Source organism: Saprolegnia parasitica, assembly GCF_000151545.1.
Source record: "Saprolegnia parasitica CBS 223.65 unplaced genomic scaffold supercont2.5, whole genome shotgun sequence".
NCBI lineage: Eukaryota > Oomycota > Saprolegniomycetes > Saprolegniales > Saprolegniaceae > Saprolegnia > Saprolegnia parasitica.
In genome coordinates, this window is record NW_012156399.1 from 402285 (window position 1) to 416054 (window position 13770).

General features: G+C 61.3%; 7 protein-coding genes across 7 annotated transcripts; 4 read left to right on the forward strand and 3 right to left on the reverse strand.

Annotated features, from left to right (window-relative positions):
* Window positions 1-21: 21 nt before the first annotated feature.
* On the forward strand, window positions 22-1344 carry SPRG_02005 (hypothetical protein). The gene is made up of 5 exons (XM_012340564.1): window positions 22-160; window positions 213-449; window positions 500-610; window positions 666-998; window positions 1045-1344. Exons 1-5 carry the CDS (start codon window positions 50-52, stop codon window positions 1300-1302), a joined length of 1050 nt encoding a protein of 349 aa, XP_012195954.1. The 5' UTR covers window positions 22-49; the 3' UTR covers window positions 1303-1344.
* A 105-nt stretch (window positions 1345-1449) lies between these two features.
* Window positions 1450-3711, forward strand: SPRG_02006 (hypothetical protein; the record flags this gene model as incomplete). Its single annotated transcript, XM_012340565.1, has 4 exons — window positions 1450-2092; window positions 2145-2218; window positions 2272-3525; window positions 3578-3711. The coding sequence occupies 4 exons, from the start codon at window positions 1450-1452 to the stop codon at window positions 3632-3634; spliced, it is 2028 nt and encodes a 675-aa protein (XP_012195955.1). The 3' UTR covers window positions 3635-3711.
* Window positions 3712-3783: 72 nt separating this feature from the next.
* Window positions 3784-4893, forward strand: SPRG_02007 (hypothetical protein; the record flags this gene model as incomplete). Its single annotated transcript, XM_012340566.1, has 3 exons — window positions 3784-3932; window positions 3966-4397; window positions 4455-4893. 3 exons carry the CDS (start codon window positions 3784-3786, stop codon window positions 4891-4893), a joined length of 1020 nt encoding a protein of 339 aa, XP_012195956.1.
* Window positions 4889-5577, reverse strand: SPRG_02008 (hypothetical protein). Its single transcript, XM_012340567.1, has one exon. It carries the CDS (start codon window positions 5553-5555, stop codon window positions 4950-4952), a length of 606 nt encoding a protein of 201 aa, XP_012195957.1. The 5' UTR covers window positions 5556-5577; the 3' UTR covers window positions 4889-4949.
* Window positions 5578-5937: 360 nt separating this feature from the next.
* On the reverse strand, window positions 5938-7658 carry SPRG_02009 (hypothetical protein). Its single transcript, XM_012340568.1, has one exon. The coding sequence runs from the start codon at window positions 7649-7651 to the stop codon at window positions 6011-6013; it is 1641 nt and encodes a 546-aa protein (XP_012195958.1). The 5' UTR covers window positions 7652-7658; the 3' UTR covers window positions 5938-6010.
* An 865-nt stretch (window positions 7659-8523) lies between these two features.
* On the forward strand, window positions 8524-12937 carry SPRG_02010 (hypothetical protein). Its single transcript, XM_012340569.1, has 7 exons — window positions 8524-9092; window positions 9141-9341; window positions 9391-9576; window positions 9629-9786; window positions 9845-10676; window positions 10727-10857; window positions 10904-12937. Exons 1-7 carry the CDS (start codon window positions 8604-8606, stop codon window positions 12885-12887), a joined length of 3981 nt encoding a protein of 1326 aa, XP_012195959.1. The 5' UTR covers window positions 8524-8603; the 3' UTR covers window positions 12888-12937.
* Window positions 12899-13523, reverse strand: SPRG_02011 (hypothetical protein). The gene has a single exon (XM_012340570.1). The coding sequence runs from the start codon at window positions 13449-13451 to the stop codon at window positions 12990-12992; it is 462 nt and encodes a 153-aa protein (XP_012195960.1). The 5' UTR covers window positions 13452-13523; the 3' UTR covers window positions 12899-12989.
* Between the last annotated feature and the right edge of the window lie 247 nt (window positions 13524-13770).

Here is a 13770-nt window from a genome sequence, read left to right on the forward strand (position 1 = left end):
AGGTTGCCACCGTCCGTTTGAAAGGCCAACATCTTGCATCTTGAGCAGCATGGACGTGGCATCGCGGAACAAGAGCCTTCGCGTCGGCGTGCTTGGCGCGGGTCGCATCGGGCGCATCCACACGCAAATCCTCACGCGCCTAGGCGTGACGGTCGTCGCGGTATGCGCTACTTGGTCAGTCTCAGGGAACATGCATCGACCTTGACAACTAGATCGCGGACCCGAGTGACGAGCGCGGCGAGAGCTTGGCCCGCGAATTCGGTGTCGCCAAGGTGACCAAGAACCCGGACGACATCTTCAACGACCCGACGATCCACGCGGTCTTGATCTGCTCGCCGACGGACCAGCACGCGCAGCAGATCCACCAGGCGGCCGCGCACAAGAAGCACATCTTTTGCGAGAAACCGATTGCGCTCGACTTGGCGGTCGTCGACGCAGCCGTGCACGCGGTACATCCACGCTTTTTCCGCCACCACGTCCATGACCCAAGCATAAATAGGTCGAAGCCGCCGGCGTCAAGATGATGGTCGGCTTCAACCGCCGCTTCGATGCCAACTTTAAGCGCATTCGCCAAGCGGTTCTGCAAGACGAGATTGGTGCCATTGGCATGGTACACTTCACTGTCGTCGCATTAGCCTTGCGGCTGACAAGGTACTTGTCGTCAGGTGCGCATCACGAGCCGCGATCCGAGCGCGCCGCCCGTCAGCTACATCAAGGTCTCGGGCGGGATCTTTTGCGACATGACGATCCACGATTTCGACATGGCGCGCTTCCTCGTCGGCGCCGAGGTCGACCAAGTGTTTGTAATGGCGCAGGCGCGCGATCCCGAGATTGGCGCTGCGGGCGATGTGGACACGGCGGTCGTCTGCCTCCGCTTTGAGAATGGCGTGCTCGGGTACATTGAAAACAGCCGCGTCGCTGCGTACGGCTACGACCAGCGCGTCGAGATCCTCGGCTCCAAGGGCGCCGTCTCGTGCGAGAACAACTACCCCAACACCGTACGCTTCCGCTACAATACGTTCTTATGCAATACTACGGCTGCAGGTGACGATCTCGAACGGCACGTCGATCGCGCGGGACCTGCCGCTGCATTTCTTCATCGACCGCTACATGGAGGCGTACAAGAACGAACTCGCGGCGTTTGTCGAGATTTGCTTGAACAAGGAGGCCGTCGCGCCTGTCTCGGGCCACGACGGTCGCCAAGCGCTCAAGCTCGGCCTCGCGGCGACGCTCTCCATGAAGGAGAACCGTCCCGTGCGCCTGAGCGAGTTTGACTCGCCCCGCATGGTAGGTCGCTTGTAAATTCCACCCATGCACAAGAAATAGAGTTGGTTTCCTGCCGTGTAGTGACCGCGTCGTCGTCGTCGTCGTCTGTCTCTGGCATACCCGTTTCAGCGTCTCGAGCTTAAAATAAAGGCCGCCAAATACCGTTTTCGACGCACAAAACGAATGCGATTGCGACGGCTTCTTGGGCTCTTCGTGGTCCCCCTCGCGGTGGCGCCGTCGCGGCTGCCGCTGCCACAATTCCGCCTCGAGGATCTTGTCGCGTACCGTAGTGAGATGCTACTGGCCTGCGGCTGCAGCGTCAACGGACTCGCGGCCCGCGTGCTGGCGCTGGCGCGGGACGGCGATCTGCGCTGGTCGGTCGAGATACCGTCGACGATCGCGCACACGCACGACGCGTGCGCCACGAGTCTCGTGGTCGCGAGCGATGGGAGTATTTACACCACGGGCTACCACGCCAACGCGACGCAAACGACCTTGTTTGTCGCGAAGCTCTCTCTCGCTGGCGCCGTCACGTGGGTTCGGCGGTTCGGGGACGAGGGCAAGCACCATGGGCTCGGCGTGACGGTCACGCTGGATGGCAGCAGGCTCTACGTCGTGGGCACATCGAACGGGATCCTGGCGCGCGATCGCACGCATGGAGACGACATGGTCGTATTGCAGCTGCGAGCTAGCGACGGCGACACTGTGTGGGCACGGCTACTCGACTCGGACAACCACGGGGACGACCAAGCGTTCAGTGTTCGCGTCGACGCGGCGGGGCATGTTTACCTCGTCGGTCAAACCAACGGCCGCTTTGAGACGACCGGTATTTCTTCATGGCTTTGATCGTCGCGAGGAGGCTGATGCGACGTGCGCAGACAGCGGCGCAGTGGGCGATGCACTCCACGACGGCGACCTCGTCGTGCTTTCTTTGGACACCCACGGCCGCCGCGTACGACTCTTCTTTGCATAGTACGGACGCTGGTCTCACGCAGTAGGGCGTAGCGCTGGACGCGACAACTGCACACGACCGACGCCGACGGGTGCAGTGACGACGTGATCTACGACCCACAACAAAGCCATCGCCGTTGCGGCCTTGCAATGACCGCATCGACCGTCCTTGTCGTGGGTTCGACCGCCGGCACGGCCTTCTTACACCCGATGCAGTGGCCGCCCGACGACCAATCGACGCCGTGCACCTCTCCGCGCTGCCTTAACACAGTACTGGTGCAGCTACACCTTGAAAATGGCGCGGTCGGCTGGACGAACCAACTGGTCTTGGACGACTTGAACGTTGGTCAACGCATCCTCGTCGAGATGGATGATACCGACACGGTCACGGTCGTTGGCACGTTGCGAGAGCGCGACGACGGCGATCAGCCGCATGGTCTACCGGCGCAGTTTGCCGCCGCGACGGGCACGCATCGGCGAGTCTGGACGACGGCTCCTGGCATCCATGTCGCGGCGGTGGGATGGACCCCGGGCACCTTTCTTGTCGGTGCCACGACGTTCAATGCCTCGTACCTCCAAGTGCGATCGACGCGCGATGTCACGATGACGCTTCCGTTCTGCACCAACCACGTGTCGTTTGCGGCCGCGGTGACGTACGTCTCGTCCAGCAACTGGACGGAATTGAACCCAATTGCGATTGCAATCCGTCGGCACACGGCGCCGCTCTGCCCCGCGTCGACCACGGTGCGCTACACGATCTCGTCCGCCGACGTCGGGCAACCGTTTACGCCGGCGTCGCCCCACAAGGCATTTGTCCCCGTCACGGGCGACGTGCGCCTCGATGCGCTCAACCCGACGATCTTCGTGCAGCTGGCGGCGAAGCCACCTTTGGATCTGCAACCAGCGTCGGCGTTGACCGTCACGCTGCACGCGAGTGACGACGGCAGCACAAGCGTTCAAGACCCAGCAACGCACATGATTGTGCTCCTGGGGACGCCAACTGCAGAACCAACGGCAGTACAGGTCCAGGGCGAGGCCCTCGTCGTGCTCTGCGTCGTTCTCTGTGTCTTTGGCGGCCTCGTACGGCGCGTCTGCGATGGCAGCTCCGGTCTCTTTAGCGGCGTGCAGTACCGCCACGTGGAAGAGGCGCCAGGAGAGCGCCACGTACCACTCAACCATCACTTGCAGCTGCTGCGTGGCGACGCCGCGGCCGTTGGTCACCATCCGAGCGTCCACGAAGGCCATGGGGCCGTTCGACCTGCCATGCTGGCGTCGCCGGGCCGGTCTGCCAAGCCCAAATGCAAGCGGGTATGCGTCGAAGATACATCATCATCATGTTCATGACCAACGACGTCTCTAGGCTCGGCGGTCGGCGCTGCTGCCGCAAGCATCGTCGCCACGGGCTACCAACGACTGAGACTTCGAGAAATTTCAACATGCGACCGTTCTCGTGCGATCCTTGGAATACAATGGCGCCAGTTTAATATACCTTGGCGTTTGTATGGACCGGAGTAAAAAACCGTTGCCTGGTCCCAAAGGCCTCTTGAACCCAGACTGGTATTTCGGATGCAAGAGAAGGAGCTCTGGACCAACCTCGTCGTCGCCGTCGTCTGCATCGCCATCATCCTGCTTCCGTCCGTCCTCTTCCGCGTCCCGAAGCACCTTGATCGCGTCCCAGCCCAGAAGAAGAAGCAGAAGACGTACGCCAAGCTCGAGTAGGTCCATCAAAAGACATATATGTCGTCGAGCGTGTGGGAAGGCGCTGTCGCGGGCGCGGTCGCGGGTGGCGCGACGCGGGTCCTCGCCGCGCCTCTGGATCTGCTCAAGATCCGCTTCCAAGTCCACGCTGCGCCATCAACGCCACACGATCTCGGCACGCGCCTGCTCCGCGCCGTGGCCCACATTTACGGCGAAGAGGGCGTCCGCACCTTCTGGCGCGGCAACGTTGCCGCCACGGGCCTCTGGGTCTCGTACGCTGCGATTCAATTCGCGTGCTACCAAGCACTTCAAAACTCGGTCGTACGCCACGACCATACGCTGTCGTGGGTCTGGTACAGCGGCAGCGGCGCGATCGCCGGCGTTGTTGCGACCGTGGCCACGTACCCGCTCGACCTCTGTCGAACGGTCCTCGCCAGCCAAGGCGTCCCCAAAGTCTTTCCCAACATGCGGTCGTTTGCGAGGTACGAAACACGACGCAATGAAACTGCAAAGTCATGGAAGTGGTGTGCATTGTGTAGCCACATGTATGCGAACCAGGGCCCGCGCGGCTTCTTTCAAGGTCTAAGCCCGACCGTGCTCCAGATCGCGCCGTACATGGGCCTCAGCTTTGGCATCTACTCGACGCTCGCCGACCTCTCGACGACGCATCCGGTATTGCATGCCATTGGAAACGGTGCCATTGCAGGGTTTGTATCCAAGCTCATTGTGTACCCGCTCGACACGGTCAAGAAGCGCATGCAGATGCAGGGCATTCCACGCCCGGCCGCGTACGGCGCATCGATCCCGAGGTACGCCTCGTCTTGGCGTTGCGGCCTCGACATTGTGCGACGTGAAGGGATCGCGGGCCTGTACAAGGGCACGGTGCCTAGCTTGATAAAGTCGGGTGTCACCCACAGCTGCACGTTTACAGTCTACGAAGCCACCGTATCGGTCCTTCGGCGCCTCGACGCTGCATAGCCACCGCGAATTCGTGTTATACATAGTAGATTCGTATTGATGTGATGGGTCTAGCTCTATCCTGACGGGCTCGTCTTTGCGTGGACGGTCTCGAGGTACGCAAACCGTTTTGCATCGGATACGAGCCGCTCAATGGTCATCTGCTTGACCTCGGCGAGGAGGAAGCGGCGGACTTGCTCGGGATTCTCTGCGGCCTTGAGCAGCTGGGCCATCGACGTGCCGATCGAGCCCGTGCTCGAGGCCGAGCTCGCACTGAGACCCGAAGAGGCCATCGATGCGGACGTTGCGACGGTTGATGGGACTGGTTTGGCCCCGCGCTTTGGGTTGCCATGGAGTGGCACGTTGGTGCGGTACTGAAGCTTGAGCTTCGTTGTGGGCGCCGACGGCGACCCAAGGCCAAACTTGTTCGTCTTTCGCCCCATCTTCTTGACGACCTGCGCGCTATTCGATGCGAGCGTGATCTTGAGCGGCGGGTCCTCCAAGTGCGTCGGCGCGGGCGGTGGTTGCTTCTTGGAGGTCGTCGCCATGTCGGTTTGGCTCTTGCGCCGGAGGTGGAAGCCGCCATGGTTCTCGGCCAGCTTACGCTCCGTCGAGTCGTCCCATAAGATGTTCTCGTCTTCGTCCGCGTCGTCCTCCTCCGCCCACTGCGAGAGCTTGCTCATCGTCCCCGGCGGCGGTTCCCGATCTTTCGAACCTGCCCAACGCCAGCGCCAGGGTCATCCGGATGGTATCCGGATTTGCTGCCAGCCGTTGCTGCCACGGATGCCTTCGTTGCTGCCCACAGACCCGACGTCTGTCCATGTCGGACAGCCTCGCCGACCCAGCTCGCCTGCCTGGTCCTCGCACGACGAAGTACAGCGCCGTGAGCTGACGATGTCGCTGGCGTCATCGCGGGGCACTGCACTCAGATGGTGCCACAGCAGCGAAATGGCACTTTTGGATTGATGCTTTTTGATGCGGCGACGCGAGTCACACCCTGGCGGCCGTGCGCAGCAACCAACTTCAAGCAGCCGACGATGGCGATCTATCATCGATGCACTGGTCCGTCCTTCTTCTTCGAAGCAAGGCTGTCGTATATTAAATAATGCATCTCGGTCGGGGTCGGGGCTGGTTACTGCTACGGCTTCGCGGGCGGTGACACGATGCCACGTCGGACCGACGGGCTCTGACGCCGATGGTGGTGGTGGTGGTGCGACGGCGGCGGGACGCCGTCGCTGCTCTTAGGCGCGCCGTCTTGGCTGCGTGGCGCGCGCTTGCGCTCCGCATGGTGCGGCGGGCGCGGGTCAATACTCCGCGCCGTGAACCCTTGGTTGTACGCAAACTCGTCCGACTTGGAGACGCGGTCGCGGCGGTGGTACGCCGCGGGGCTCGAGTTGACGAGGTGCGACGCAACGCTGCTTGGCATGCCGCGCTGGCGCCGCTCGACTTGCACAAGCGGCTCGGGACTGCCTCGTGCCTCAGGCAAGAAGGCCGTCGGGTCCGAGTTGCGATGCGCTAGGCGCGGCCGGGCCTCGTCGAGCAGGACGAGAAACGGGTCGTCTTCATCGACAGACGCCGCCTTGAGCAGCTGGGACCGCGGTGCGTCGACCGAGAGGCGCGAGAGGAGCGCGTTGTCGGACGCGGCCGTCTTGAGATGGGCCGCCCGCGTTGTCGAGGCCGACCGACGCATCGAGTTGACGGCCGACGCCGACGCCGTGAGCCGCGCGTCCGTCGTGCTGGCGTTGGCCTTGGCCTTGGGCGCGCACTTGACGCACGACCGCACGTCCTTTTGCTCGCGGACGTGGGCGTCTTTTGCAACGGCCACGGACGTCGTGAACGAGCACTTGGAGCAGACGGCGTTGCCGCAGAGGCGGCAGTGGTGGCGCCGGCGGAAGAACCGGAACGACTTGAAGCACACAAAGCAGTACTCGTTGTACGACCAGAGCGACGAGGGCACGAGGCTCACGAGCTCGGACGGATTCGCAAACGCATGCAGATTCGCCACGAGCTGCGTGGTCCACTCGGGCACATACGGCTCGCGGAACGAGACGAGCAGCGAGATGCGACAACGCGCGACGTGGGGCGTGCGCTCGAGCACGAACCCGCTCTTGTACAGATGCAGGCGCCGGCAGCCCGTGTCGACTTCGCGGAACGACGCGAGGTTCGGGAACGAGTCCCACGTCAGCGTGCCGACGTCCGGAAGCGCATGGCCTGTGTGCGTAACGTAGTCGCCGTCGCGCACGCTGTAGAGATTGGTCTTGGAGGCAAACACCATGTCGAACGGCTGCAGCTTGGGCTGCGACGGGTCCTCAAAGAGCGAGAGCCAATGCACGCGGACGCGGTCGGTCGAGATGGTGCTGCTGGACGGGCGGTCCGTGGCCGACGACGGGAGCTCGGCGAGCGTCATGTTGATGCCATGGCAGAAGAAGGGGCCGAAGAGGTCGTACATGAATTTCTTGAACTCGAGGCTGCTCTCGCTGCGCTTCTCGAGCTTGGCGAGGTTGTCGAGAAGGAGGCCATCGATGGTCGTCGAGCCTTTGACGACGAGCGTGCCCTCGATGGGGCACACGCCTTCGTAGACCTGCACGCGGCCGACTTCGCGCGTCAAGACGAGCGGCGGCGGCGAGAGGAGCGCGCTGGATTTGGCGTTGAGCGCGGCGGCGTACCGGCGCTGCTGGTCGATCGAGATGGCGTCCGAGCGCGCCATCTTGTGCAGGCGCTTGGCGTACTCGGACTGCGGGTTGGTCATGCCCTTCGGGCGCCCGCTGCTGTTGGGCATCGCAATCAATTGCCGAATGCTACAACGCTAGCCATCTGTGCGATTCGTACAAGCGTAGCATATGGTCCAAGCATGAGTATATTAAAAACAGGCCGTGACACCCGGCCGAACAACCCAGAAGAGAGAGCCGGCGCCGGCGTAGCCACTCGACGCGGCTTGCTTGTCAGAGCACGATGTCGCCGGTCCCACCGCTGTGCATGATTATTCAGGACAATTAGACGCTGGGGCAGTCGTCGTCTTTCTTTCTGCTGCTTGATAGTAATCCGACACAGCCTCTTCTTCTCCACGACTCTTCAAGCGACGCCAACGGAAGCCGCTGGCCTGTCGTACCGGGTGCGCTGGGTACCGGTACCGAGACTGGTGGTACAAAGAGCAGGACGGTGCAGTGGATACGACAGAGACGCCGACACAGGGTCAAGTCCAGCGGCTACATCACTATATAACTCTATGGATTCTGTTGCCTGGGATCTCACGCGTCCATCGACGAGGCCAGTGCCGGGGCAGATGAGTGCTGCATTTCTACTTGCAACATAACGCTCTTCCGTCAGAACTACAACACTGTACAACGACCTCTTGGTGGCAACCTTGACTTGACGCACGTCTCTTCTCGGGCAGCTGTCATACAAGCATGGTAGAGAGCTACTCCTATGACGCCTTCGAACGTGTTCGTAAGTTGGTTGTTCGGGCTAGGGATGCCTCGAGTCGACTAAGCTTCCGACTATAGTCGAGGAGTGCAATAGAACTGGGCGCTGGCCCAAAATGTTTCGTCAAATTTAAACGCTGTGCGACAAACTCAAACTCAAATGCGTTGGAATCCTTCTTTTTTTAAATCGACTTGGTTTTTGTAAGCTCTGGCAACTCAATCGGGTTCAGAAACACGACGAGTAGTTTCGGGCCGCATTCCGTGCAACGCGTCAAAGCACTCTACCGACGGCCGCGGGTTCGCATTAGCATGACCGAGGACCCGCTGCGCGTGCAAGTGAACGTGGAGCCGACGTCGCCGTACCAGATGGTGCTGTCGCCGCATCAGTCGCCGATCGACGACGCCGAGGCCTTCCGCACGGTCCATCTCAACGACGCACCGGCGAACGCAAGCTACCGGTACTGCAGCAACACGATCGTGACGTCGCGCTACACGCCGCTCAACTTTCTGCCCAAGATCCTTTGGTACGAGTTCAGCAAGCTCGCCAACTTTTACTTCCTCGTCATCTCGGTCATGCAATGCATCAAGCCGATCTCCAATACGGGCGGCTTTCCGGCCTCGCTGCCCGCGCTCATTGTCATTGTAACCATCGACATGGCCTTCGCCGCCATGGAAGACTACCGCCGCCACGTCGCCGACGACACGACGAACTTTGCGCCCGTGCAACGCTACAACCGTTCGAAGATGGCGTTTGAAGGCTGCACGTCGGAAGAGATTCGCGTCGGCGATATCATCAAGGTCCTGCCTCCGTGATACCATCCACCCATACTCATGGCGTGCATATAGGTGTGCAACCGCGAAGTGATCCCGGCGGATGTTGTGATTCTCGGCGCGTTTGAACCCGACCCGGCCCGCCCCGCGGGCATTTGCTACGTCGAGACCAAGAGCTTGGACGGCGAGACGAACCTCAAGCTCCGGCAGGGCCTCGAGTGCACGTACACAACGGTTCAGGACGACTCGCACCTTGCCGACCTCGAAGGCCGCGTGGTACGCGCATGCATGAGCGTCCTCGGTCTTGAACAACTCGATGTCGTAGCTCTGCGAGCAGCCCAACAACTCGATCCATCGCTTCAGTGGCACGCTCACGCTCCGCAACGGAGTGCAAGAGACCATCGGCGCCAACGCCATCTTGCTGCGCGGCTGCACGTTGCGCAACACCGAGTACATTTACGGCCTCGTCGTCAACACGGGTCCCGACACGAAAATCATGATGGCGTCACAGGTTGTCTTGTGCATCTCTCGACCGCATGTATCTTACATGCTGCTTGGTGTAGAATAAGAAGACGGTCAAGTGGAGCAACATGGAGCGGCGGCTCAACACTCAGATCCTCTACATCTGCGGGCTCATGGTGGTGCTCTGTCTCTGTGGCGCCATCGGTGCCACGGTCTGGAACCGCCGGTACCTCTCCAACAAGCCCAACGACAAGGCGTGGTACATTCATTCGCGGCCTCGACGCTCCGACGTGGCTCAGACATACGATGGATATTAGGTACCTCTTCTTTTCGTCGCGGGACGTGACGGTCGCCAACCCGGTCGCCAACTTTTTTCTGCTCTTTCTGTACTTTTTCCTGCTCCTCAACTCGTTCATTCCAGTCTCGCTCTACGTGAGTATGACGAGCGTCAAGTTTGTCCAAGCCTACTTTATGAACCACGACCTCAAGATGTACCACGCCGAGTCGGACACGCCGTGCCAAGTGCGCACGATGTCGCTCAACGAGGAGCTCGGCCAAGTCGACTACGTCTTCTCCGACAAGACGGGGACGCTCACTTGCAACGTCATGGAGTTCCGCAAATGCTCGATCCGCGGCGTCGCGTACGGGCTCGGCGACACGGAGGTCGGGCTCGCGGCCAAGCGCCGCCAAGGCAAGTGCGACGAGACGACCGTCGACTTGAGCCAGCATCGGTCGGTCACGGCACCGTTCGTCAACTTTCAGGACGACGCGCTCTTTGTCGCGGACCCGGAGACGCTTGCGCCGTTTTTTGAGCACCTCGCGGTGTGTCACACGGTCATGCCCGAGACCAGCGCGGACGGATCGCTTCGGCTGTCGGCGTCGTCGCCCGACGAGCAGGCGCTCGTGGCGGCGGCCGCCTGCTTTGGCTTCAAGTTCTTTGCGCGTGCGCCGGGCGAGGCGGTGATCGAGAAGCTCGACTACCTGGGCGGAGACTCGGATGCGTCACGCGGCGTCGTGACGTACAAAGTCCTCGACGTCCTCGAGTTCAACTCGACGCGGAAGCGCATGTCGGTCATCGCGCGTGGTCCCAACGGCCAGCTCGTGCTCCTCTGCAAGGGTGCCGACACGGTCATTTACGAACGCCTCTCGGTGCGACATTGCTTGTCCACATGCACAAAATGGACACGTTGACGGATTAGGAAACGACGAGTGCGGCGGTCGCCCTTGTGCGCCAGAAGACCTTGGAGCACATGGAGATGTTTGCTTCGGAAGGACTTCGGACACTTGTGATTGCATCGGCGCCGATCGACGAAGCGTTCTACGCCGAGTGGTAGGACGCTGTCTACCGATATGGAGTTATCGAGGACGACGACTAGGTCGGTCAAGTACCGCGCCGCCTGCAACGACATGCGCGAAATCGAGCGGCGGCGGGAAGGCGAGCCGAACGCAATCGATCTGCTCATGGAAGAGATGGAGATGGACCTCGAGATTCTCGGCGCGACGGCCATCGAAGACAAGCTCCAGGAAGGTGTCCCGGACACGATCGCCAAGCTGCGCGAAGCCGCCATCAAGGTGTGGATGCTCACCGGCGACAAGCAAGAAACCGCCATCAACATTGGCTTTGCGTGCCAGCTCTTGCACATGGAAATGGAGCTCGTCGTCATATGCGCCGACGACCATCCGGACATCTCGTCGATCCGCGCCAAGCTCGAAGAGTTCAGCCACGTCCCGGTGCTCGACGACGGCACGCCCGCGGAGCTTGGGCTCGTCATGGACGGCGAGACGCTCGAGCTGGCGCTCTTGCATTGTCCCCTCCTGCTCTTGGCGGTCGCGCAGCAGTGCGCGGCCGTGATTGCGTGCCGCGTTTCGCCAGCGCAGAAAGCGCAGCTCGTGCAACTCGTCAAGTCGAACGTGCCAACCGCCCGGACCTTGGCCATCGGCGACGGCGCCAACGACGTGAGCATGATCCTCTCGGCGCACATTGGCGTCGGCATCTCGGGCCAGGAAGGCATGCAAGCCGCCAACTCGAGCGACTATGCAATCGCGCAATTCCGGTTTCTGAAGCGACTGCTTTTTGTGCACGGCCGCTGGAACTACAACCGGATGTCGATCGTCATCCTGTACATCTTTTACAAGAACGTCATGATGAACCTGACGCAGTACTGGTACATGTTCTTCACGGGCTACTCGGGCCAGAAGTTCTTCCTCGAATGGGGCCTCCAAGGCTACAACCTCTTCTTCACGGCCCTTCCGATCGTGGTCGTTGGCGCGCTCGACCAAGACTTGCCCGACTACATTTGTGAAGGCTTTCCGCGCCTCTACCGCATGGGCCAGAGCAACACCAAGTTCAACACGCTCATCGTGTGGCGATGGATCCTCTCGTGCTTCTGGCAGTCGATGGTCATCTGCCTCTTCACGGTCTACGGCCTCCAGCTCGAACACTCGACGACGCCGATGTGGGTCTTTGGCGCGGCCGCGTTTACCATCGTCATCGTTGTCGTCACGCTCAAGCTCGCGTTGCATCAGTACCTCATCACGGGCTGGCACGTCGCCTTGTTTACTGTCTCGGCCGGTTTCTGGCCCGTCGTCGGCTTCATCGTATCGACCGGGACGTTTTCTTTGTACTGGCGCGGCGCCTTCCACGTGGTCATGTGCTCGCCGGGCTTTTGGCTGAGCTTCCCGCTCATCCTCTTTGCCGCGCTCTCGCGCGACTACTTTTGGAAGGGCTACCAGCGCGCGTTTTCGCCCACGTATACGCACTTGGCGCAGGAGGTCCACTGCTTCAAGTGGCACCAAATCGCGCACCAATTGCTCTCGTACCCGCCGCCGCCGCAGTTTTGCCTCGCGGAGCTCGAGCGGCTGCAGGCGGCGGCGTCGACGACCGAGAAGAACGACACGATGGACCAAGAGCTCCGCGGCGAAAAGAACATGGCGTCCTCGGCGTCGCCAGGCTTCAAGTCGACGTCGACGCGCCGCTTGCGCGGGACCGCGTTCAGCTATGACGCCGACTCAGTCATGGCCCAAGGCTTCATGGCCACGGACACGTCGCTCTCGAAGGCGCGCATCTCGTTCGATCGACATGCAAGCCGCGGCTCCATGGCGCTGCAAATGGACCTCGCAGCCCCGAGTGTCGACTCGCCCTATGAAGTGCAGCGGCAGGAGCGCGGACTCCCGCCCCGCGTTGCCCGGGCGCCGACCGTTGGCAACGTGTTCCAGCACGCGACTGGTCGCCGGACGCGCACACGCCGGGCGTCCTCGATGGAGGAATTGACCGCGCGCGAGCGGGAGGCCCTGCAGATGGTCCGGCGCTTTAGCGTCCGCACGAGCCTCCACGGTCCCCGCGGCGACTTTGCCTTTTGAACAGCACGAAATTGCATATAAAATAATAGACGACTAGATATTACAAGGGCGACGACACAAGCTTCTTCTAGGTGCGCGTACAGTCGAGCGTGCTGCTGCTTCTTACTTGTCGGCGTGGATGTCGAGCGAGAGCTGGTAGACCTTCATGGCCGTTCTTGCCCGCAGCAGCGAGACGACGCTCCCAATGAAGACAAAGAGGTAGAGCGCGGCCGCGAGAAAGATGTTGGCGGCCAAGGACGCCTTCTCGTGGCCGTGCGGCGGCTTGACTTTGATGTACATCGAGTTGGACGCGACCGTCGAGCCGAGGAAGAGGAGGAAGAAGAAGCCAAAGAGGCTAAAGACCGAGCAAAAGATCGCAATCGGGTGCGGTGACGGGCCCTTCGACGAGCCGACCGTGAGCATGTCTTCCCAGCCCTTGAGCTCGTCGACGTCCATGCCCGAGTCGCTGCCCGGCGACGTGTCGGCCGTGATGTGGCTCAGCTGCGCGTAGCCGAGGCGCGAGCGCGCAGTCGCGACCATGTCGGGCAGGTCCATCTCCTTGCACGCTTCCTTGAGCTTCATCATGTCCGGGCGACTTCGACTCGGCTCACTGCGTGGGTCTCCTATGGCGCTTCCCGTCCTCGCACTACAATGCGGAAATGTCGAAGTGGTGCAATTCGAACGAACGCAATTAGTGTGAGTGATGGGATTCGATTTTGGATCGTTTGGCGTGATGATACTGCGCACGAAGACGAGATGCTCGGATACGCTCGTGTCTTTCGAAGCGGAACGACGTCCCGCGTCGGCTGCCTGCACAAGCCCAAGCAGATAAGAAACACACCTGAAAAAAACTCATCTCTGGCCACCACCACTGTACTATCTGTGCAGTATGCAGCCCAATCAG